At 35.3% G+C, this 26226-nt stretch overlaps 2 protein-coding genes across 2 annotated transcripts; both read right to left on the reverse strand.

Annotated features, from left to right (window-relative positions):
- Positions 1–3496: 3496 nt before the first annotated feature.
- On the reverse strand, positions 3497–4432 carry LOC109165969 (F-box/kelch-repeat protein At3g23880-like). The gene has a single exon (XM_019314890.1). It carries the CDS (start codon positions 4430–4432, stop codon positions 3497–3499), a length of 936 nt encoding a protein of 311 aa, XP_019170435.1.
- An 18218-nt stretch (positions 4433–22650) lies between these two features.
- LOC109166051 (F-box/kelch-repeat protein At3g23880-like) lies at positions 22651–23157 on the reverse strand. The gene has a single exon (XM_019314971.1). It carries the CDS (start codon positions 23155–23157, stop codon positions 22651–22653), a length of 507 nt encoding a protein of 168 aa, XP_019170516.1.
- Between the last annotated feature and the right edge of the window lie 3069 nt (positions 23158–26226).

Raw genomic sequence — 26226 nt, forward strand, 5'->3', positions numbered from 1 at the left:
GACCTGACCTCACAGGAACCTGACCCTATATATATATATATATATATATATATATATAGAGAGAGTGACAGAGAGAGACAAAGAGATCAGAGAGAAAATTTTAAAAAAATAATCCAAAAGCTATTTGAAGTTTGGTATTGGTTTACATATCTTTTTCACTTTTAATTCCCGAAAAACTTGCAAATTCGAGCGTATTAAGTAAGCAAAATTTAGGAAATATAAAAAATGTATTCAATAAAATATGTTTCGAAATGAAAATGTTTTCCCAATTTCAATTTCATTACAAAGAAAACAATTTTTTTTGTAGTCTAAATGCAAAACATAGATCTACACTTTTCAAAAAAAATTCATGCCGTATAGCTAGTAAAGGAGATGAGGCTAGAGATTACCTTATCAATCTAAGGAGTTCGATTACAATGGAAGAGATCGAGTTGATAGATGTATAGACACCTTGCTCTTCAATCGAGATACGAGAGTCAAAAGTGATAGAGGGCGAGAGAGAAGATTAAAGTGAGATGAGACTTGATACAGAGGATTTCGGTGTTTAGAGAGAGAGAGAGAGAGGTAGTGGGTGGAAATGGTAAAGAACATATAAAGGGTTAGGATTAGACATTTGGACTTGGAGAAAATTGGGAGGCCCAACGAAAACAAATTCCATTAAGAGAATTGGGCCTATTTGTTTTTCATATAGAAAATGTGAAACATGTAAATATAGGAAATGGAAATGGAGGATTAAGAGTGAGGATTTTGGTTCTTAAAGAGAGAGAGAGAGAGTTATGGTGGAGGGGGGAATGGTAACGAGCATATAAAGGGTTAGGGTTAGACATTTGGAGATGGAGGAAATCGGGCGGGCTTACGAAAAGAAATTCCATTTAGAGAATTGGGTCTATTTTTTTCCATGTAGAAATGGTAAACTGGTAGAGTTTAGCATGTATACCCCATTTTCGTAACTGCAAATTATTATGACAATAGGTAGATTAGGACTTAGTGCTACTGGTTCGTGAGCTAACTGAAGATCTAGTGAAACAAAACCTGCACCAGAGGCGTCCAAAATCTACTCCTTAATTGATAACTATTTTACAGCTAGCTAAGTAGGTATCTTAACTTAGGTGTTTTACAAGTCTATCCTTATTTAATTGAGAGATCTAACGGTTAAAGATCTATTCTCTCAATTAAACCTCAAGGGTGAAAGGGTAATTGGATTTACACGAAAATATCTTGTTATTAGTTATTACCCTCTCTCATTTCCATGTATAAAAACATTTAGAAAAGGTAGTAATAGAGAGATAATGAAGAATTAATTGAAGATTTCATCAATCTAACAGAATTCACAAGATATACTCTTCGGAACTCTCTCTCTCTCTCTCTCTCTCTCTCTCTCTCTCTCAAGATATCCATTGATGAACTAAGTTACATTGATCTTGAGGAAAACATTGGAGATTAAATCTTTACATGAGGGTCGTGTTCCTTGTTAACTCTGGTTGAGCGATGGGTGAATCACTGTGTCGGACAGTTGGAACATGGATCTCTGATCTCCTTTGGATAGCTGAAAGTGTGGTTCTTCGAGCTCTATAACCCATCTATGGTGTTTTGCATATTGGGTACATACAAACTAGGGTATATCACATCACTAGTGAGACAATTCTCATACTATCGGTTTGAACATCTTTGGAGATAATGAATTGGATCGATCGTTGGTGGTTCTTTAGACGTATATGTGATTGCATCAAACTAGGTAAACAAACCCTTGTGTTCATTTTCTTACCATTTGATTATTTTACTACACAAATTTGAAATCTAGCTTAACGTCTGATTAAACCAAAATTGAGTCAGTATTTGTAATTGAAATAAACAGTTAAGTAAGTTTAGGTCAATCGGATATTATCGAGGAACACTTGAAATCTCAATTGGTATTAGAGCTTTTAAATCTATATATTGATTTGTTCATAAGATTGGCACTAGATGATTAAATACTTGAATTCCAGGAATCTCATTCTCTCTCTACTGTTTTCCCAAACCTGCACACTTTGTTTTTAAATTAGTTTCACTCAATCATCCATGTCTTTCGTTAGGATTAGCTTCACAAGAATAGATTAGTAGCTAGTGCTTGATACACCCCACTTCCCTGTGCATCGATAACTCGTTACTCCGAGTAATTATTTGATTGAGAAATATATTGCAATCATATGCCTAAGACAATAAAGCACACAAATAAGTGTGGAGTAAAATATAGTTAAGAATGTGTTATAAATATGCGTATAATGGAAGACGCAATCTACAACATAATTGGAGATGAAATGCACTCTAAAATTTATAAATTTAGTCCCATAGAAGAATTCTTGATCCAAAATGGTTCTAAGTTGATTGGGAAGAAAACATTTAAAGAATAAGGGCCTTCTATCCACGACGATGACAAAAATAATTATGATCAGTGAAATCTAGAAGCTGCCACCCATCTCTCTAGAGCTGAACATGAGGCAAGCCTAACAGTGGCTCCTGGACATTCTTCCATGTCAATGGTTGAAGGGAGCCACAAGCTGAAGTTACTCTAGAAGGAATAGAGAGATCAAAAGAAGTTGGAGCCACTATTGAAATTTTGGAGACAAAGGAGAATTTGGAAGGAGATGAGGAACCAGAAGAAGATGTTCAAATCACATCTGAGAACGTTTTCGATGAGAGCAAATTTGGCAAAGACTCTATCAACCTGGTGACTGACTAATTGGAAGCTAAGGGACTAAGAGACGGGTAGAAGAACCTCATCAGTTTCACAAGGTTGTGGATAAAGTTGCATAGGGTACTGAACCGTTAAAAAAGACTAAATTAGGAAAGCACTCTATACCATAACTTAATGGGAATGTTCTTGAAGTTCCAACGGCAGAAGGTATTGGAGGAGAAAATAGTGCACTAACTATTGATTTTGTTCTAGATTTGGTTCATATTTTAAATTTAGAACAAAATTAATAGTCAATGGACCATTTATGGTTATATCAAAAGTACGTAAATGATGAAAATTGTTAAAGATCAATAATCATGAGACAATATATGGTCAAATTAAAAGTTTGAGAAAAAAATTGATAAACGTCAATAGTCAATAAATTAAAACCCCCACTCTATGGAAGAAATTTACCCCATATTCAAGTTTCAAGCTTTCATCTATGTCTCCTTTTTTCTATCCTCAAGATTACAAGATAATATAATCTCTCAAAGCCATAACCCTTAACACGATGCGTTGGGGGTTAAGATCAGAATACGTCTAGTCCAAGAGTACAAAGCTTCACATATATATTGAAAACAGTGTGTCTGTACATTTTAAAATGCAATGAAATTTAACTTATAATCATTTCTAGGATAGCTTACCTTGTTTGCATTCACACAAATCAATAGTTCTCAACAGCGATGGCTAGTAAAATTTACTTCACAACACTAAAATGCCAATAACACAATAATCATTGTTGTTGTTGTTGTTGGCCGCCTGGTAGCCCACTTCATCTATCATTTACAGACCAATCATGGCCGGGGAAACAAGGGTCTCCACGTAACAAGTTACCATATAACCAAGACCAAAGGGGATATTAAAATTCTTTCCCCCTTTAGCATTAGGCCTATGGAGCTTTAGCTGATGTCCAACCATCATTAGAATATCCCCATTTTCAGAAACATGTGCAATTGCAAGTTTTGAATTACATATAGCCATATATGTAGTGTTCTCGAAACCCCGGGAAACTGGATGATGAACTGGTAAGTTTGAAATGCAGACTAGTTTAGTCCAAGATTCTTCAACTCCATACTCATTCATCACCCAAACTTCCATTTGACGTTTGTGATGAAAACCTGCAAAAAGCAATCCTCTTGATTCACTTATACAAATAGCGGCGACATGTTCATGGCTGGGTAACGCCATAGGTTTGGCAGTTTCAGTGGTTAAGTTAAAAGAAATTATATCCCAATTCCAGTCACTTTCATGTAAGTTGTTGTTGCACCAGTTGAGACTACCACTCACAAACACAGCAATTCTTGGATGAACAAACCCACTAGTAAATCCTCTTTCACTTCTTTTCCATGACCCATGCTTAAAACTGTAAACCAAGACTACAGTCTCATCACCATTGCCATCATAATAAGCATAAACAACCTTATAGTCATCATTACACTCATCGTACCCAAATCTAAAAATGCTGATGTTGCCCAACTGCCAGACATCTGGGATTGTTTTGATGTTTCCATTTAATGATGCGTTCCAAATGATTATTCTATACCGTTTAGCACGAAAGCAAAGGAGCCCATTGCAAGAACCCAACAATTCGAAACCACCTTCAGGGATTAAGACCAAGCGGTCATATGTAATAAACTTGCGAAATGATGATTGCTTCTTCTCTGTAATAGAAAACAAGGACATATAGCTAGAAATCCAATTTGCGCTGCTATAAGTCATGACCTTATTATCTTTTTTCGATTGAAAATGTAGGTGCAATTTGACAAATTCTGGAGATGAGATTAAATCACGCCAAGCTTTTGAAACACACCTAAATTGCAGGCGAGACTTCACAGACAGCCTTTTAAGGATTTCTGTGATAATATCTTGATTCAAATTTGGTTGTGGCATATGGCGCTTTCGCTTAGGAGTAGGGAATGACATCTTGATTGTGTGTCTTAGATTAAACTTCCTTAGCTTTTGTTATCTGAAAATAGAAAAAAAAATTAATTATATATTTATACCAAACTCATATCCTTAAAAAATATGAATGTCAGTTAAAAAGGAATAAGAAATTTGAAATTTGAATGTAATTGTTATCTAATATCATTCACATTATCCATAAAAAAAATTTGAATGTCAGTACAAAAGGAATAAAAGCCATACAAATTACAAAAAGATTCCAATAAATATTGCTAGTGTTACATCATTGATTAATTTCAGTATGTATATTATTATAGAATTAATTTATTTTGTTTTTAACTAATTATCTATAAGTACTCAAAAAAAATTAATTATCTATGAGAATAAATGAATATTTAATTTTTAATTAACTGCTAATAAGAATTTTAAAAAATAAAATTATTCCCAGGTAGCTATTTGCCACTATCTCTACTTTTTTTTTTTAAGAATCAAGAACTACATTCCACACCACTATCTCTACTTACTATCCATCATCTCATTTATCACATTCTGAATATTTAATTTTTAATTAACTGCAAATAAGAATTTTAAAAAATAAAATTATTCCCACGTAGCTATTTGCCACTATCTCTACTGACTATCCATCATCCCATCATCCCGTTTTACTGTTATTTCCAACTTTATCCCATCTACCTAACCACAAGGCCATAACAACCTACATAGTTACAATATTACTTGATACTTTTATCAATTGTCACTACATATTTATTGCTTTATGAAGAAAAAAAATTAATGCCTATTAGTTTCATATTTTATAAATTGATAAATAAATAGATTTGAACAGATTTAATAGCTTTCTAATGAAAATGAAAACTTGAAATTTTTTTAGAAGTATATATATAAAGAGAGATATAGAGAGAGATAGAGATAGAGATAGAGAGAGAGAGAGAGAGAATTGTATCAAAATAGCGCAAAAGCTATTTGAATTTTAGTAGTGTTTTTTTTTTTTCTCTTCCTCGTATTTAATTGGGGACGAGTTTGTAAATACGGGTGTATTAAGTATCAAAAATTTAGGAAAAATAGATAATGTATTCAATAAAATATGTTTCAAAATAAATTTGTCCATATTTTCCCCATTTCAATTTCTTTACAAAAAAACAATTTTTTTTTGTTGGTTGTTCAAATGGACAACATACATGTACACTTGTAAAATAAACAAAAAAAAAAAAAAAAAAAAAAAAAAAAAAAAAAAAAAACAAAGCAAAACAAAACAAAACAAAACAAAAATCAAGTCTTATAGCTAGCAAAGGGGATGAGACTAGCGATTACCTTCTCAATCTAAGGAGTTTCAATGACGATTGAAGGAAACCTTGTTTTTTAATCAAGAGACGAGATGGGATTTTGGTGCTTTAAGAGAGAGAGGGAGGGGTAGGCCGGGATGGTAGATGGGGGAAATGGTAACGAGTATATAAAGGGTTAGGGTTAGAAATTTGGAGTTAGGGGAAATTGGATGGGCCGACAAAAAAAAAAATCCATTTAGCCAATTCGGTCTATTTGTTTTTAATGTAGAAAAGGTATGAAGTATACAAAATGTAAATGTAGGAAATGGAAATGGAAAAAATATTCCACACAAAGTAGCATTTGGTTTACGTAATTGAGTTTGGAGGAAGAAGAATAATATCCAATAGGGAATCGAAAATTAAGATACAGAACATGAATTATATATATTCCATTGTTTTGTTCTTGGAATGAATATATTTTAAGAATTGTATTTAGGTTTTGGTTCGTTTTAGAAATAGAAATGACATAAGCATTCAAATTATAGAAATACCTTATATAATGATGAGAGTGTATGTAAAAGTGTTGTGTTCAGTAATAATGTCTGAGAGTACAGAGAGCGAATATATAGATACTAGATAGAGTCCTAGTCTAACACGAATAATATAGTCCTTGTCTAATATGAATAATATAGTCCAAATACTCCCCTCAAACACAAGGTTGACTAGCCAAAACATTGAGCTTGTCACAGAGAGAATTAAAACATAGAGACGAAAGAGACTTTGTAAAGATATCCACTATTTGATCCTTGGTTGAAATAAAGTGCACATCTAACTCGCTTTTAGCTACTGTATCACGAACAAAATGATAGTCAATCTCAATGTGCTTCGTGTGGGCATGAAACACTGGATTGGCACATAAGTAAGTAGTAAGAAGACATAATATATTTACGTATGTTTTAATCTATTGAATGGATTATTTCTTCCTGCTTTGTAGGGTTAGAAGGTCCAACAACTACTCATAGATTGTGGTGGTTCGGTTGTATGCCTAGGCTATTTAACACCATAGTCGAGGAGGAGATGCAGAAGGGATGCCGATTTCGTTTAACAGGGAAACAAGCCATGTAATCTCTGCAGATACATCAGTTAGTCCCTTGTATTCTGCTTCAGTTGAGGAACGTGCCACAGTCCGTTGCTTCCGACATACCCAAGATATAAGATTACTACCCAAGAACACAGCAAAGCCACTAGTAGACTTGCGATCATTTGGATCGCCAGCCCAATATGAGTCAGAATAGGCGTGAATATCCATAGATGTAGACCGAGAAATTTGCAGACCAAGATTCAGGGTACCCTTGACATACTGCATGACTATTTTCAGAGAGGCCCAGTCCATAGTAGTGGGCGCATGCTTGTGCTGACACAAGATTAACAGCATAAGATAAACCAGGGCGAGTTATCGTAAGATACTGGAGAGCACCTGCAAGACTCCTATACTGTGTAGGATCGGCATAGGGAACAGCGACTTCGTCGGTGATTTTCGCAGAAGAGACGGGCATGATTACTGTTTTGCAGTCCACCAAGCCAGCACGTTTAAGAATATCCCTCATATACCGTTGTTGTGATAAAAGCATACCAACAGATAACGGGGCAGTTTCAATGCCCAAAAGGAAAGATGGCACACCCATATCACGAACCTTAAACTCAAGTGCTAATTTATCAATAAGAGCAGCAACACGGTCTGAGTCAGAACCCATAATCAAAATGTCATCAACATACACCAAGAAATAAAGATGAATATTGTCACGAGAATAGATAAAAAGAGACACATCCGTCTTTGAAGGCGAGAAGCCCACAGAGACAAGAAAATCATGCAATCTTGTGAACCAAACACGCAGAGCGTGTTTGAACCCTTATAGAGATTTTTGAAGCAAACACATGTGATTAATTAATGACTTGTCAGCATGACCAGGCGGTTGACACATATAAACAGTCTCAGCTAGCTCGCCATTTAAAAAGGCGTTGTGAATATCCAACTGGCGAATAGTCCACCCACGAGATACATTTAATGATAAGAGAAGGCGTACCGTAGTGGGCTTAACCACAGGATTAAAGGTCTCAAAAAAGTTCTCTCCAGCAACCTGTTTAAAACCCTTGGCCACCAACCTAGCTTTATGACATTTTATTGAACCATCGGCCTTCCGTTTGGTTCTGAAAACCCATTTGCAACCAACAACATTCATACCTGGTCGAAACGGAACAAGACGCCACGTATGATTATGGACCAAGGCATTGAACTCTGCGTCCATCGCATCACACCACTCAGGAGATTTGACTGCCTGAGTGTAACAGGTGGGCTCAGGCACTATGGTAGAAACACTGGTTAAGGCGACATGTTGATGCGGACCCGAGCTACGAGTGTTCATAGCATGCGACCGAGGAGGAAGAGTGACTCGCTGAGGACGTCCACGCGGCCTGCTGCGCTACTCAACCTGCTGGTCTGAGATAGTCCGCTCACTCGATGCGGACTGCTCGGGACCGTTATCGTCACCATCGCCCGAAGCCGAGAAGGGCTCATCAGACTGCCGAGCGTCATCAACAGCCGTAGCCGAGACACCACCGCCTCGGCTCGTCACAATCGGTCCAGTAGCCCAAGGTTCGAAACATGGTCTAGCAACCTGCGAGGCAACAGGAGAACTAAGGGAAACATAGTCTCATCGAATCGCACGTGGCGATAGATAAAAACCTTGTTAGTGTTAGTGTCCAAACAACGATAGCCACGATAAGACGGAGGATCACTACTGAAAATTATGGAATTTCCTACCACCTGAAAGTGATCTTAAATCAAGTCGAAAGCCTTGTTCCGATCACTTTTGGTATCCGGAAAAACCTTTGTTGCTATTTCCGACCACTTTTTGGTTTCAACTTGATTTAAGATTACTTTCAGGTGGTCGGAAATTCTATAATTTCCAGTAGTGGATAACATAGAAAGACACATGGAGACGAACGAAACTGGAGTTTATTGCGATTATATGGACGAAGGACAAGAAAGCACAAACAACCAAACATCCGCAAGTAGGAGTAGGAAGGGGGAGAACGATAAAAACGAAAATGCGGAGACTCATCAGACAGAACACGAGTAGGCATTTTATTTATAAGATAGACAGCAGTCTCAAACGCATAGTCCCAAACACGAGAAAGAACAGATGCTTGAGCCATCAAAGACAGTACTGTCTCAGCAAAATGACGATGCCTGTGTTCTACTCAACCATTCTGCTCATGAGTATACGCACATGATTGCCTGTGACGAATACCTAGAGAAAAAAGAGTGGAACCAAGCTTTTATATTCTCCCCCTAAATCAGATTGAAAGAAATAATCTTTTGAGAAAAGGAACGTTCAACAAGTGACCGAAACTTATCGAATATGGCATATAATTGAGATTTAGCACGCATCGGATAATACCACATATAATGTGTATAATCATCCATAAACAATACAAAATATTTAAAGCCATTCGCAGAAAGTAACGCTGCAGGGCCCCAAATATCAGAATAAATTAATTCTAAAGGGTGCATACTAGTCGTTTCAACACGAGATAATGGAAAACGAGAAGATTTTCCCAATTGACAAGACGGACAAACATTGGGAAGATCACTAGAATTAAGTTTACTAACAGACGGAGACGCTAAAATTTGACGTAAGACTCTAGAATGAGGATGCCCCAGCCGCATGTGCCAAACGTAAGAGGACCGTGCAGCAACAAATGAGCAGGAGACACAGAAGACGTGGGCCACTTGTAGAGACCCCAGACGCATGCCCCTTAAAAAGAACATTCTTTGTCAAAATGTCCTTCACATAGAAACAAAGTGGGTGAAACTCAAAGAAAACACTATTGTCTTTCGCAAAGCGCTGAACAGACAGTAAAGAAGAGGAGAGACCAGGGACATGCAAAACATCATGGAACTTTAAAAAATTAGAATCAGTAGCTAGTACCATTTCAGCCTCTTGAATATATATATATATATATATATATATATATATATATATATATATATATATATATATATATATATATATACACACGTGTATGTGAGTTTTTATTAAGATAAATTATATTATTATATTGGTTATAACTTATTTATGTGAAAAGAAAAGAAATTACATGCTCCATATTTATTTTGAATATCAATGGTTTTTTCAAATAATATATTCTAAAGGTGTTTTACGAGGTGAAGCGAACCTTACTTAGCTCTTTGCTCATTTTGGATGTATCTTATTTTCTTCACATCATCGCATATTAGTTACCTTGGGCCGGGGTAGTATTTTATTTTAGAAATCAAATATTGTATAAGTTGGTTATACTTTTGGTGTTGTTAATCTTTGTGAAACTTATGTGGAAATGACTGATCATCCTACTGAGGAAACTCATGTGTCATAACCTGATGTTGAATCTGGGAATATTGAATTCATTGATGAGACCATAATCTCCTGTTACCACAAACAAGAGCTCTCAAGCAAAATAGATAAAAAGAAAAAGAGAACCTGAGAAGTGTGTAGATCCATCTGCTGAGTCAACCTTGATAGCTTGTTCTGACAAGAGAAGAAAGGTTCCTATTTCTACTGATCCAGAGAAAAATCCACCAGTTTAACAAGTCTTCTAAGAATTTGAGATATGCCACAAAGGGAAAAACACCCCTGGCTGCACCTGCTCCTATTCCATAGACTAAAAAGACTGCTTCCAAACCTGCAAGAAAAGGAGTTTTACTCCTGAGGTTGTTGAAAACCCTGATCAAGCTGATACAGTTGCTCAATTCATTCATGTTTTACTGAATGAAGAAACGGAGAGCAAATGGGAATCCATGCTAAGAAGAGAACTAATTTTCTAGAGGAATGTGGATGTCAATCAACTAAACTCTATGTGTGATGTGATCGCTTTACTTCAAGAGGTTGGGTTGATGGCAATTGTTGAAAATGTAGGGCCATATTCTAAACTGCTGATTAGTGCGTTCACTGCAACCTTTCTGAGTCAATCACTGATCCAAGCAATCCAAAACACTACAAAGTCTTTATCCGAGGGACATGGTACAAGTTCAGTCCAGAGGTTATCTATAAATTTTATGGACTTAAGGCAAAACCTGGGGAGGATATTACAAATTGGGATCATGTTGCCAAGACTCCTACTGGAGGAGTCTATTCTCACTGGTCAATCAACAATCAGCTCAGCTAGATGTAATCTACAGTGCTGACCTAAGTTCAAAATATGTGATCCTACATCGGTTTTCCACATACCACTGGATCCCCTCTGCTCATCATTACTCAGTGACCAAGGAACTAGCTGCATTTCTATATCGAATTGGCACTTTGCAGGGCTTTGATCTTGGAAAGATCACATTTGACCGCATCCGATCATTCATACATCCTAGAGAGCAAAAGGTAAAATTGAATTTCCCTAATCTAATCTTTGGTATTCTCATTTCTCAGGGATTGTCTCCACTAGCGCATGAAGTTATGAGGTCATCCTCCTTATACAAAGTTGATGAAAGGTTATTGAGTGGGAAAAATGTGAAGGATGTATGTAAAGCTTGCTATACCATCTCTTGTGCTAGCTCCATCTGATGAAAATGAAGAAAGTCTCACTCGCTAAGTTCATGATATACGATGCTCCCTAAAATTGAATAGGAAAGTCAATGATTTGAAGATAGCCAGCAAGATTATAAACCAACAGCTTGATAGTGCCAGAACCGAGCTTGCCACTGTTCTACTTCGACATAGTCTGTCAAACTCTGATCCAAATGTTGTTGATGACCAAACTGATAAATCTCCAGTTGTTTGAAATTGCTTTGTCTATTACTTTGACAAAAACGAGGAGAAACGTATTGAGGGGGAGTAATTTCTAGATAATTAGTTACTTTAATTTGGATGCTTATTTGGTTACTTGGTTTACAGACCGCACTATTTTACGTGTGTTGGTTACTTGGGTCTATAAAGTTTGAACAATTGTCCTTGGAAAGGACTTTATAATTTATGTGTTTATTTTAGTAACTGCTCTTGGTTTTTATTGTTTGGTTTACTTGTATTAGTTTTAATTGAATTGTTTTGACAAATAATATCAAATGGGGGAGTTTTGTTAGTGTTTAAATGTTGTAAACCCCAACATATAATTGACTTTATTATTATGGAAAATCAGATAACTTAGGTTTAGTGTCAGTTAGTATGCTAAGTGACTATCTGACAGAATAGACACTACATCAGAGCCTTGGAAACTAGCTGTTGGACTACACCGACTTATCCGAGATTACTTGGAAGAGCACTTATTACATCACTTGAGGTTATTTTACAAGAAAGTCCTTATCTGCTGTTACACCTCAAGGGGTAAGACAGTAATCTTCTGCATGAAATATCTTTAAGATTACTTGTCTTCTAAGATTCAGAGATATACATATATAGAGAGATGATTCATTATAGAGACAATAACAAGAAATGATCTTCAACATCTAAATCACAAAAAACTCTCTCTACCCTCTGAACGACTACTCTGGCATATTTTTTTCTCAAGCGTTTATGATCTGAGTTTAAGAATAATATTTAGAAGAAACACTTTGAAGCTAAATCAGTGGACCGTAATCCATGAGATTTTGGTACAGTGAAGAGTGAGTTAGCGAGACAGACAGCAACAGTGTGGCTCTCCAATAAGGGACTTCTTGGACTGCTGTTTGCACAGATCTCCGCCCTTGGCAATCTACTACACCCTCTACGGATTGGGTTACTACCGTGTGTGGCAAGCATTGGGTGAGAATGGTCTTCTCTTACCTTCTATATGAATTGCTGATCAGAGCGTGAATTGGGTGCCCCGCACCGATGGTGGTCCCCAAGACGTAGATACGAATTGTATCGAACTAGGTAAACAATACCTTGTGTCATTTACTTTCTGCATGTTTTGATTTACATATTTAATTTTATATTGTTGCTATAACTGTTAGAACACATGTTTAGGGTTTTGAGATATGAACAATTTGTTAATTTGTCAAGTCAAACAGTTAACCAGAGTTATAGACTATTACGCATACATGAAATCACAATAATTGTGGGGTGTTGATAGTTGGGGATGGATGGATTAAATAGGTAGATGGTAGTAGGAATTAATAAATAAGTCATGGTGCTTAAAAAGAATATGATTATGCTATAGGAAAATATGAAATAGTGATAGTTGAGGTAGGTAGGTGGTGGTTGATGGTTTTGGTAGGTGGGTGAATGTATAAGATTATAAAAATAAGTGAAGTGAATGTTTATAAGTGAGTAAACATAATGTTTACTATAAATGATGTGTTGGACGTACACTAGGTTGGCCGAGATCAGCCCCTGCTCGATTCAAGACGTGGCGTTGTGGTTACCATGGAGGGATGTGGTTAAATTGTTAAATGATTATTAATGTCTACCTATTTATCACTAATTTGATTTAAGTAGGATATAGTAACCAGATAGCCAATGAACTCTGTGGTTAAGCGTGCTTCACTTACAATAGTTCGAGGATAGGAGACCCCTGGGAAGTAAGCATAGTGTTGCACTGAGATTCATCAATTGGTATCAAATCTGAGGTCACGGGTTCAAATCAATGGCGAGGCGAAAGCCGAGCCCAGTCCTAGATGGGATGTGAGCGTAAGACGTCCCAAGTCCAGTCCATGGAGGGGAATGATGGGCGCAAAGGCTAATGACCGAGTCAGACATGCTGCACAATTGGGCTTGGCGTTCAAAGGTTGCGACAGGTGCTAGGAGGGGGATTTTTGGGCGTCGGCCGAGTTGGTCGTGTTTAGCCCCTGCTTGATTCGAGACGTGGTGTTGCGGCTTACCATGGAAAGATTTGGTTAAATGATTAATGTCCACCTATTTATCACCAATTTGTTTTAAAGAAGATATGACAACCAGATAGCTAAGGAACTATGTGATTAAGCATGCTTGACTTACAATAGTCACATGATGGGTGACCACCTAGGATGTAAGCATAGTGCAGCTGTGAGATCCATATTTCTATACTTTTATTCCTTTTGTACAGACATTCAAATTTCTTTTGAATATTTTGAAGGATCAAAGTTCAATATAAATAAACAATCAAATTTTTTTTCTTGTTTTTAGACAACAAAAGGAATTGTAATCTAAGACACAATCAAGATGTCACTCACTACTCCTAACTCCAAAGCGCCATATGTCACAACTAAAATTGAATCAAGATATAATCATGGAAATCCTTAAAAGGCTGCCTGTGAAGTCTCTATTCCAATTTAGATGTGTTTCAAGATCTTGGCGTGATTTAATCTCAACTCAAAAATGTGCCAAATAGCATCTAAATTTTCATTGCATTCTAAAGTGGATAATATGACCATGACATATAGTAGTGTAAATCATATTTGCTAAATGTCTTTGTTTTCTCTAATAGAAAACAAGCAATCATCATTTCACAAGCTTATTACATATGGCCACTCACTCTTAAGTCCCTAGAGCTAGTTTAAAATTTTTGGGTTCTTGGAATGTGCTCTTTTGTTTTCGTGCAAAATAATATAAAATAATAATTTGGAACCCTTCATCAAATGGAAACCTCAAAACAATCACATATGTCTGGCACTTGGGCTACATGAGCATATTTGGATTTGGAAACGACAAGCATAATGACGACTACAAAGTTGTTTATGCTTATTATGCTAACTATGGTGATGAAAATGTGGTTCTGGTGTATAGTTTTAAGCATAGGCCATGGAAAAAAAGTGAAAGGTTTAGTAGTGGGTTTGTTAATCTCAAAAATGTTGTGTTTGTGAGTGGTAGTGTCAACTGGTGCAACAACAAATTAGATAACAGTGACTGGAATTGGAACATAATTTCTTTTAATTTAACCATTGAAACTGCCAAAGTAATAGCTTTACCCAATCATGAATATGGGGCTGCTATTTGTATAAATGACTCAAGAGGATTGCTTTTTGCAGGTTTTCATTACAAACGTCAAATGGAACTTTGTGTAAGCAATGAGTATGGAGTTGAAGAATTTTGTACTAAACTAGTGATAAGCACAATTTATATATTTAATTTAGATTAATTTTTATAATAAATTAGTTTTATTTATTTAGTATTATATTTATTTTAAACTTTATTTTATATTTTGTACTAATATAATAATTATATAAATAATTAGACTTGATGAGCAAATTAGTAAGAATTGGGTTTAGTTGATGACTTGGGTTAATTATTTTCCTTTTTATTATTTTAATTAGTTAGCCAATGCCAATGGTTTAATTGTTTTATCGGCTAGCCCAAGTGTCTTTTGTTTTATTTGCTTTTATTTTTGTTTTGTTTTAATTAGCTTTGTGCGTACAGTAGAATCATCGACACCAAAGGAAGACCTTTTCTTCGAATGGCGTCCACGAATTGCTATGAATCGAAGACTCCGTCTGTTGGGCATCCGTGAATTGCTACGACTTGGACGAGACAATGGTGAAGGCGTGAAGCAGAAAGTAATTGCTAATTTTCTATGGTTAGGAAATTTAAGATTATTTATTTTCTATGTTTTATGTGGTTGAAGAAATTGATTTTATTTGTGAATGTTATAGAAATTAGGGTTGTTTTTAGGAGCCTGAACTAGTATAAATAGGACTGAATTTTCATCAGTTTGGAGAACAATTTTATTTCTCTGTAAACTTTTAATTATTATGTTCTGCTAAGTTTATTTTCCAACTCAAGAATAATTGAAGTTTTGGTTCTTTTAGGATTGTGAGACTTAATTTGGTTTTCTTTTATGCTATATTATTTATATATCTTCTATTATCTTGATATACTACTGCTTTGATTAATTGTGCAAATAGGATCCGTTGTTCAATATTCATTCCAGTAAATTGCCATTTAGAATTCTTGAATCCGTAATTGTTTAAGTATTCTAAATATTAGTGGTGAAATAACATAGTTGATTATAAATTAGATTATCAATCTTATGTTATGAAGATGTATAATCTAGTTTAAATGGACCGAGCTTGCGAGTCTGTTGGCTAGAATTGGTAGTCTTTCTAATTTTTAATGCTGGTAATTAATTAAATCCTAAGAGCTTGTTTAGGGTTGTTAATTGTCTAGGGAAGTAATTGAAGAGCCTATTTTGATTACCGATAAAGTAAGGAGAGATAGGTTGTTAGAGCTTGTTAATAACCATAACAAGTTTGGTGTAGGATAAACAAATTTACACTTTATTTCAATGATCACTTCTTGGAATCAATTCTGATATTATGCCTTGGGTTGGATACTAGTTTTCTATTGATTCATTTTATTTGATATTAATATTTTTGTCATTTTATTATTTGCATTTTGAACTTGAATCGTCATTCAATTCTTAATTTAATATTGGCTTAAAATTAAATCGAACCAATCTCTAGGGATACGACCTTACTCATCATTGTTGCAAATTATAGAGTAAGTAATTTATTATTTGTTGGTATCGACGCCCATCAAATTTTTGGCGCCGTTGCCGGGGATTGGTATCAAATAGATTATTTTTATGCCACGTTCTTCTCGTACAGGTCAATTGCAATACGATCCTGAGATCGAGAAGACTGCTAAAAGGTTGAGAAAGGAAACTAAATTGCGCAAAAATCAAGCCCTGTCATCAACATCCCTTCAATCAAATACCACAACTGAATCAACTGCTTCTTGTTGCAATCCCGAAGTAGAGCAAGCAATGGCCGAAGAACAAAGGACCTTGCGGGAGCTTTCGGCACCAAATGTGAATCAACAACCGCTTTGTATTCAACATCCTGCATTAGAGGTTGGTTTTGAATTAAGGTCAGGTTTGATTCAATTACTTTCGACTTTTCGTGGACTTGAAAATGAAGATCCACATAAGCACCTAAAGGAGTTCCACGTGGTGTGTTCGAGCTTCAAACCACAAGCAGTGACGGAAGATCAAATTAAACTGCGTGCCTTCCCGTTTTCATTAACCGAGAAAGCAAAGGATTGGTTATTTTACCTCCCTCCTAGCACAATAACCACATGGGCGGATATGGTAAGACTATTTCTTGAAAAGTTTTTTCCAGCATCACGAGCAGCTAGCATTAGAAGAGAAATATGTGGCATTAAGCAAAGAGACGTAGAGACCCTCCACGAATACTGGGAACGCTTCAAGCAACTGTGTGCAAGTTGCCCCCAACATGGAGTTTCTGAACAACTCCTTATTCAATACTTCTATGAAGGATTGCTGCCCATGGAAAGAAATATGATGGATGCAGCTAGTGGAGGTGCTATAGTAAACAAAACTCCTCGTGAAGCTAGAGATTTGATATCCATCATGGCTGCTAATTCACAACAATTTGGATGTAGACAAGACGCATCTCTAAGAAGAGTGAATGAGGTAAATATTTCTTCCCTTGACAATAAATTATCTCAATTAACTACTCTTGTTCAACAGTTAGTTGTAGGAAATGTGCAACAAGTAAAAGCTTGTGGGATTTGTGCTTTTACTGGCCATCCAACTGACATGTGTCCGACGCTTCAATACAACTCTTGTGAGCAAGCTAATGCAGTTGGAGGATTTCCGGGACCATCCCAAAGGAATTATGATCCCTACTCAAATACATACAACCCAGGATGGAGGGATCATCCTAATTTTAGCTATAAAGCACGCCCACAATTTCAACAATATCAGCATGTTCCACAACAACAACCTTCATCCTGACAACAATCATCTTCTAATTCAGGTATGCCATTGGAAGATATTGTTAAGTCACTTGCTACTAACACACAACAATTTCAGCAAGAAACAAGAACAAGTATTCAACATTTGGAAAGTCAGGTGAGCCAACTAGTATCTACCATGAGTAGATTGGAGTCTCAAGGTAAATTGCCATCACAAACTGTTGTGAACCCAAAGCAAAATGTAAGTGCAATTACATTGAGAAGTGGAAAAGAGTCGAAAGAACATACTGAAGTAAGAAAAACACCCAACCAAGATGAGGAAACTGAAAAAGAGGTCTCTCAGCCTCAAAATGATCAAAATCTTATTGGGGGGCTCCCGAAGTCTTTGGTAATTCCTCCACCTTCTCCTAGTAGATTGGCTAAATCTAAAAAGAATGAAGAAGAGAAAGAAATTCTTGAAACCTTCCGGAAAGTTGAGGTAAATATTCCTTTACTTGATGCTATTAACAAATTCCTCGGTATGCTAAATTTCTCAAAGAGTTGTGCACAAATAAAAGAAAGGTAAAAGGCAATGAAATGGTAAGCATGGGGGAAAATGTTTCAGCTATCCTTTAGAAAAAATTACCTCCCAAGTGTAAAGACCCAGGTATGTTTGCTATCCCTTGCAAGATTGGTAATATTAATATTGAAAGAGCAATGTTAGACCTTGGAGCTTCAATTAATGTCATGCCCTTGTCTGTTTATTCATCTCTGAATGTTGGTCCATTAAAAGAAACGGGTATAATTCTTCAACTTGCTGATAGATCTAATGTGTATCCTAGGGGTGTTTTGTAAGATATTTTAGTACAGGTGCAAGGGTTAGTTTTTCCTGCTGATTTTTATGTAGTTGATATGGAGGAAGATAATAATTCTTGTGATTCAACACTAATATTGTTGGGAAGGCCATTTCTGAAAACAACTAAGTCAAAAATTGATGTGCATGATGGTACATTAACAATGGAGTTTGATAGTGAAATTGTTAAATTTGATATATTTAATACTTCCATTAAACATTTGAATGGCATATCATCTGTTTTTGCTGTGGATATTTTATCACAGGAGGATAATTCTGATTTGATTGGTGATGAGGAAATGAATGTTGCGCTGAACAGAAATCCTAACATTGAGGATGCTTTAGGACGGCGATGGAGTCTAGCCAAAGACGTTAAAGAAAGGAGCTGCTTGGGAGGAAACCCAAGGGGAGTTTATTCAATTCTTTCATTTATTTGTTTTGCATTTTTATTAATTTTTCTCTTATCTTTACATTCTATTTAACATTGGGGACAATGTCAGGAATAAGTGTGGGGAGGGAATTTAACTATTATTCATTATTTGATTCTTCCCTTCAAAAAAAAAAAATTACTAATAAATTTTTTCAAAAAATATAATAATTTTACTAGAATTCATAACATAATTGAATAATTGGTCTTGCGTATTATGAATATTTTGTTTAGTATTTTGTTTGATATGGTGGTGGCTAAACTAAGCAAGCATGAACCTGTGAGATTATTGAGCCTCTGACTGACACTTCAGTCCAATTAATTTGTTCTTATGTGATATCTTCCATAGATATGTATGTCTAGAACTTGCCTTGATTCTCTTTAAAGCTAATTTGATGCATGCATGATTTTTAATATGATTAAGGCCATCTTTGATTTTGAGCCTCACTAGCCAAATAGCCTAGCCAAATAGCCTATTCAAACCATGATTTATTTATCCTTTGTTAGCCACTTTGAGCATTTTTAACTGTATTTTTGTTGTTATGGAACCACATTATAAGCTTCATACCTGAAAATGATTTCCTTAACCTTGCCTAAAGGACTAGGGGAGCTTTGATTGGGTAAATGCATAAAGAGTGAGTGTGGGTAAAGATGTTTGGCAAAATGTCTATTAGTGGAAATAATGAATTTGTCATTGGACTTCTATGAGTTTTTTTGGTTGGTATTTCAAAAAAGAAAAGATAAGTGAGTTGATGTAGTTGTTTCAATTTGAGATTGTTTATAAACTAAAGATGGTGAAACATGTGATGGATATTGTGATTCTTCAAAAAAAAAAAAACAAAAGAATCAAAAGAAAATGAAAAGAAAAAATAAAAAAGATGAAAATGCGAAAAGAAAAGCAACAAAAAAAGGAAAAAAAAAGAAAAAAGAAACGAAACAGAACAGAAGAAAGAAAAAAAAGAATTACTATTATTATTATTTTGTTATTATTATTATTTTCGCTAAACTATGAATTGTTTCTTATGGGATGTGGTAGATTATTTGGTTGGTGTTGAACTATCAAAATAACAAGAGAGATTTGGTTTATTTGGCCTTTATTTTGGTTATGTTCATTCAATCTTTGCTCCTCTAAGTTTTTAAGGTTTTTTTGAACTACTTTCCAAAATAATTCCTACCCTTTACCCTAGCCCCATTACAACCATGAAAAAGTCCTTATGATCTGATCATGCATGTTATCTTGTAGTGGAGAATGAGAAGATATGCAAGCCTATGGCAGAGCACTTCTATAGGTATTGATTTGAGTGAAATACACACACCCTTCAAACACTTGTGCGTTATGAGTGATATTCCCATGAGAGCTTGGTTACTTAGTTCACTCTATTTTCAAATAAACTGCTAACTAACTATTTATAATGTGTTTGAGACCGATGTTCATGAAGTGTTATGAGTTTTCACATGTTTATATTTTTCTTGAATAATGTTTGTGCTTGAGGACAAGCAAATGATTAGTGTGGGGAATTTTGATAAGCACTATTAATATATTTAATTTAGATTAATTCTTATAATAAATAAGTTTTATTTATTTAGTATTATATTTATTTTAAACTTTATTTTATATTTTGTACTAATATAATAATTATATAAATAATTAGACTTGATGAGCAAATTAGTAAGAATTGGGTTTAGTTGATGACTTGGGTTAATTATTTTCCTTTTTATTATTTTAATTAGTTAGCCAATGCCAATGTTTTAATTGTTTTATCGGCTAGCCCAAGTGTCTTTTGTTTTATTTGCTTTTATTTTTGTTTTGTTTTAATTAGCTTTGTGCGTACAGCAGAATCATCGACACCAAAGGAAGACCTTTTCTTCGAATGGCGTCCACGAATTGCTATGAATCGAAGACTCCGTCTGTTGGGCATCCGTGAATTGCTACGAGTTGGACGAGACAATGGTGAAGGCATGAAGCAGAGAGTAATTGCTAATTTTCTATGGTTAGGAAATTTAAGATTATTTATTTTCTAAGTTTTATGTGGTTGAAGAAATTGATTTTATTTGTGAATGTTAGAGAAATTAGGGTTGTTTTTAGGAGCCTGAACTAGTATAAATAGGACTGAATTTTCATCAGTTTGGAGAACAATTTTATTTCTCTGTAAACTTTTAATTATTATGTTCTGCTAAGTTTATTTTCCAACTCAAGAATAATTGAAGTTTTGGTTCTTTTAGGATTGTGAGACTTAATTTGGTTTTCTTTTATGCTATATTATTTATATATCTTCTATTATCTTGATATACTAATGCTTTGATTATATTGTGCAAATAGGATCCGTTGTTCAATTTTCATTCCAGTAAATTGCCATTTAGAATTCTTGAATCCGTAATTGTTTAAGTATTCTAAACATTAGTGGTGAAATAACATAGTTGATTATAAATTAGATTTTCAATCTTATGTTATGAAGATGTATAATCTAGTTTAAATGGACCGAGCTTGCGAGTCTGTTGGCTAGAATTGGTAGTCTTTCTAATTTTTAATGCTGGAAATTAATTAAATCCTAAGAGCTTGTTTAGGGATGTTAATTGTCTAGGGAAGTAATTGAAGAGCCTATTTTGATTACCGATAAAGTAAGGAGAGATAGGTTGTTAGAGCTTGTTAATAACCATAACAAGTTTGGTGTAGGATAAACAGATTTACACTTTATTTCAATGATCACTTCTTGGAATCAATTATGATATTATGCCTTGGGTTGGATACTAGTTTTTTATTGATTCATTTTATTTGATATTAATATTTTTGTCATTTTATTATTTGCATTTTGAACTTGAATCGTCATTCAATTCTTAATTTAATCTTGGCTTAAAATTAAATCGAACCAATCTCTAGGGTTACGACCTTACTCATCATTGTTGCAAATTATAGAGTAAGTAATTTATTATTTGTTGGTATCGACGCCCATCAACTAGTTTGCTTTTGAAACTTACCAGTTCATCATCCACTTCCCCGGGGTTTAGAGAACACTGCATACATAGCTATGTCTAATGCTAAACTCTCAATTGCACATGTTTCTAAAATTGGAGATATTCTAACGATGGTTGGGCATCATTTGAAGCTCCAAAGGATTAAGGGGTAAGAATTTTAATATGCAATACATTGTTGGTTATACGGTGACTAGTTAGGTGGACACCCTTAGCTTGTTTCACCAGCCTTGATTGGTATGTAAATAATGATTGACCAAGTGAGCTGTCTACTAAGGCTGTTGTTTTTGGCCGCCTAGAAGCCAACCCACTTCATCAATCACCATTTACAGACCGATCATGGCTAGTGAAACAAGCTAAAGGTGTCTGCATAACTAGTTACCGTATAATCAAACCCATAGCTTGCTTCACCAGCCATGATTGGTATGTAAATAATGATTGACCAAGTGGGCTGGCTACTAAGGTTGTTGTTTTTGGCCGCCTAGAAGCCAACCCACTTCATTAATCACCATTTACAGACCGATCATGGCTAGTGAAACAAGCTAAAGGTGTCTACATAACTAGTTACCGTATAACCAAAAACATAGGGGATATTAAAATTCTTACCCCTTTAATTTTACCATTAAGCATATGGAGCCTCAGCTGGTCCCAACCATTATGAGAATATCACAATTTTTAGAAACATGTGCAATATAGAGTTTAGCATTACACATAGCCATGTATGCAGTATTCTCTAAACCCCGGGGAAATGGATGATGAACTAGTAAGTTTCAAATGCAGAGTAGTTTTGTCCAAGATTCTTCAACTCTATACTCATTCATTACCCAAACTTCCATTTGACGTTTATAATGAAAACCTGCAAAAAGCAATCATCTTGATCCACTTATAAAAAAGGCAGCCCCATGTTCATGGATGGATAACATTATAGATTTGGCAGTTTGAGTGGTTAAATTATAGGAAATTATGTTCCAATTCCAGTCACTGTCATCTAAATTATTGTTGCACCAGTTGAGATTACCACTCACAAACACAACAGTTATGGGATTAACAAACCCACTAATAAACCCTCTTTTTCTTCTTTTCCAGGTCCCATACTTCAAACTGTACACCAAAACCATATTCTCATCACTATAGTCAGCATAATAAGCATAAACAGCCTTGTAATCGTCATTATGCTCGTCGTAGCCAAATGCAAATATGCTATTGTAGCCCAACTGCCAGACATCTGGGATATTCTTGAGGTTTACATTTGATGAAGGGTTATAATTTATTATTTTTTTAGATTTTGCACGAAAACAAAACAGCCCATTCCAAGAACCTGAAAACTCAAAACCACCTCTAGGGACTAAGGGCGAGCAGTCATATGTAATAAGCATGTGAAACTGGTGATTGCTTGTTTCTGCTAGAGAAAACAATTATATATAGCTAAGCTGATTTACATTACTATATGTCATGATCATATTATCCATTTTTGAATGCAATGACAATTTTGATTCAATTTGGCAAATATTGGAGATGAGATTAACACACGCCAAGCTTTTGAAACACACCTAAATTGGAATAGAGACTTCACAGGCAGCCGTTTTAGGATTTCCATGATTATATCGTGATTCAATTTTGGTTGTGGCTTATGGAGCTTAAGAGTTAGGAGTAGTAAATGACATTTTGATTGTGTCTTAGATTACAATTCCATTTGTTGTCTGAAAACAGGAAAAAATTTTATTGTTTATTTATATTGAACTTTGATCCTACCCTATATTCACAAGAAATTTGAATGTCAGTACAAAAGGAATAGAAGTTAAGGAATATGGAAATCATAGCTACAATATGCTTACGTCCCAAGGGCCACACATCATGTTACGGTTGTAAGTTAAGCACAATTAACCATAGAGTTCTTCGGCTATCTAGTTGTCATATCCAACCTAAAACCAATTGTTGATAAGTAGGTGTACATTAATCATTTAACCACATCCCTCCACGTTAAGCCACAGTGCCACATCTCGAATCGAGCAGGGGCTGAACTCGGCCAACTCGCCCGACGCCCAACAATCCCCCTCCCAGCACTTGCCCCAACCTTTGAACACCAAGCCCAGTTGCACTGCATGCCTCACTCGGTCCTTAGCCTCCGCGCCCATCTTCTCCCACCAAAGACTACACTTGGCCCGACCTACGCCCACATCCCATCTGGGACTATACTAGACTTTCACCTCGCTATCGATTAGAACCCTTGACCTCCGCTCTGATACCAATTGATGGATCTCAGAGCAGCACTATGCTAAGTTCCCAAGTGGTCACCCATCTTGCGACTATTATACGTCAAACACGCTAAATCACAGAGTCCTTAACTATTTGATTGTCATATCCTACTTAAAACCAATTGGTGATAAGTACGTAGACATTAATTATTTAATCACATCCCTCCAGGGTAAGCCACAACGTCAAGTCTCGAATCGATTAGGGGCTGAACTCGGCATACCTGGCCAACGCCCAATACATAATTTATAATCAACATTATCTTTACTTAATTATGCGCATTCACTTCACTATTTCATATTTTCCTCTAGTATAACAATATTCTTTTTAAGCACTATGACCTATTCATTAATTCTTACTACCATCTACCTATTTAATCCATCCCTAACTATCAACACCCCACAACTGTTTACTTATCGATTATTGCATATGCATTCATGGGATTCATATTTCTTTTACGTGTTTTACCATTATGTCTCTAACTTAATCCCATCTACCTCCACACAAAGCCACAACAACCAACATAGCTACAATATTTCTTTATATTTTCATCATTTACCACTACATTTTTAATGCTTTATGAATAAAAGAATTTAATACCATTAAATTCAAATTTTATAGATTGACAAATGAACAGGTTTAACCACATTATATAGCTTTCTAATGAAAATGAAAACTTCAATTTTTTTGAGAAGTTGGAGAGAGAATTAACAAAATAGCTAAAAAGCTATTTGTGGCAGTAGTTTATATCTCTATCCCACTTTTCATTGTCAACAAAATTGCATATGTGGGTGTATTAAGTAAAAAAAAAATTATGAAAAATAGAAAATGTATTCAACAGAATATGCTTCGAAATGAATGTGCCCATGTTTTCCCAATTTCAATTTCTTTACAAAGAAAACAATTTTTCTGTGGTTGTTCAAACGGAAAACATAGATCTACACTTCTCAAAAAAATTTCAAGTCATATAGTTAACACAGAGAACAAGACTAGAGATTACCTTCTCAATCTAAGGAGCTTTGATGACGATGGAAGAAATCGGGTTGATAGATGTATTCAGACCATGTTTTTTCAATCGAGAGACGAGAGTACAAAAGATATTGAGACCGAGATAGAGGATTAAAGTGTGAGGAATATTGAGAGAGGGGATTTCAGTGCTTAGAGAGAGAGAGAGAGAGGGAGAGGGGGTACAGGGTAGAGGGGGGAAATGGTCAAGCGCATATAAATTGTTAGGGTTAGACATTTAGACTAGAGGAAATTGGGTGAGCAGACAAAAAACAAATTCCATTTAGAGAATTGGGCCTATTTGTTTTCCATTTGAAAAAAAGGTTAAAGTATAAGTAATGGAGATATACGAAATGGAAAGGGATGAATAAGAGAGAGTATTTTGGTTCTTAGAAAGATGGAGGTAGAGGGGCGAAATGGTAAACATCATATAAATTTCGAGGGTTAGACATTTAGACTATATGAAATTGGGCGGGTGACAAAAACAAATTCCGGTTAGAGAATTGGGCCTATTTGTTTTCCATACAAAAAAGGTAAAGAGTATAAATAATATAAATATGTGAAATGGAAAGGGAGGGATAAGAGAGATGATTTTTGTGCTTGGAGATAGAGAGAGAGAGAGAGAGAGAGAGAGAGAGAGAGAGAGAGAGAGAGAGAGAGAGAGAGAGAGAGAGAGAGAGAGAGGAGGGTAGTGGGGGAAATGGTAATTAGCACATAAAGGATTAGGGTTAGATATTTGTAGTTGGAGGAAATTGGGGGGGGGGGGGGCGGGGGGGGGGGCGGGTGCGACGAAGAAAAAATTTCATTTAGAGTATTGGGTCTATTTGTTTCTCAATGTAGAAAAGGTAAAGAGTATAAAAAATGGAAATATAAGAAATGATAATGGAATCAAATTTGTCCATACTAAGTAGCCCTTAAATATTCAAGAGGGAATCGAAAAGAAATAAGATATAGAATATGAATTATATTCCACTATTTGGTTTTCGAAAGAAATATATTTTAGAAATTGTATTTATTTTTTGTTTCATTTTAGAAATAGAAAAGCAAGATATTGATAGGAATTATATTCCACCATTATCTTTACTTATGCACATTCACTCTACTTATTTTTATATCATTACCTTCACCCACCTACCAAACCATCTAGCTACCAGTGATAGGAATATTTTTGTAATAAAGTTTTGATG

The sequence above is a fragment of the Ipomoea nil genome, unplaced genomic scaffold, assembly GCF_001879475.1.
Source record: "Ipomoea nil cultivar Tokyo-kokei standard unplaced genomic scaffold, Asagao_1.1 scaffold0117, whole genome shotgun sequence".
In the NCBI taxonomy this organism is placed as follows: domain Eukaryota; kingdom Viridiplantae; phylum Streptophyta; class Magnoliopsida; order Solanales; family Convolvulaceae; genus Ipomoea; species Ipomoea nil.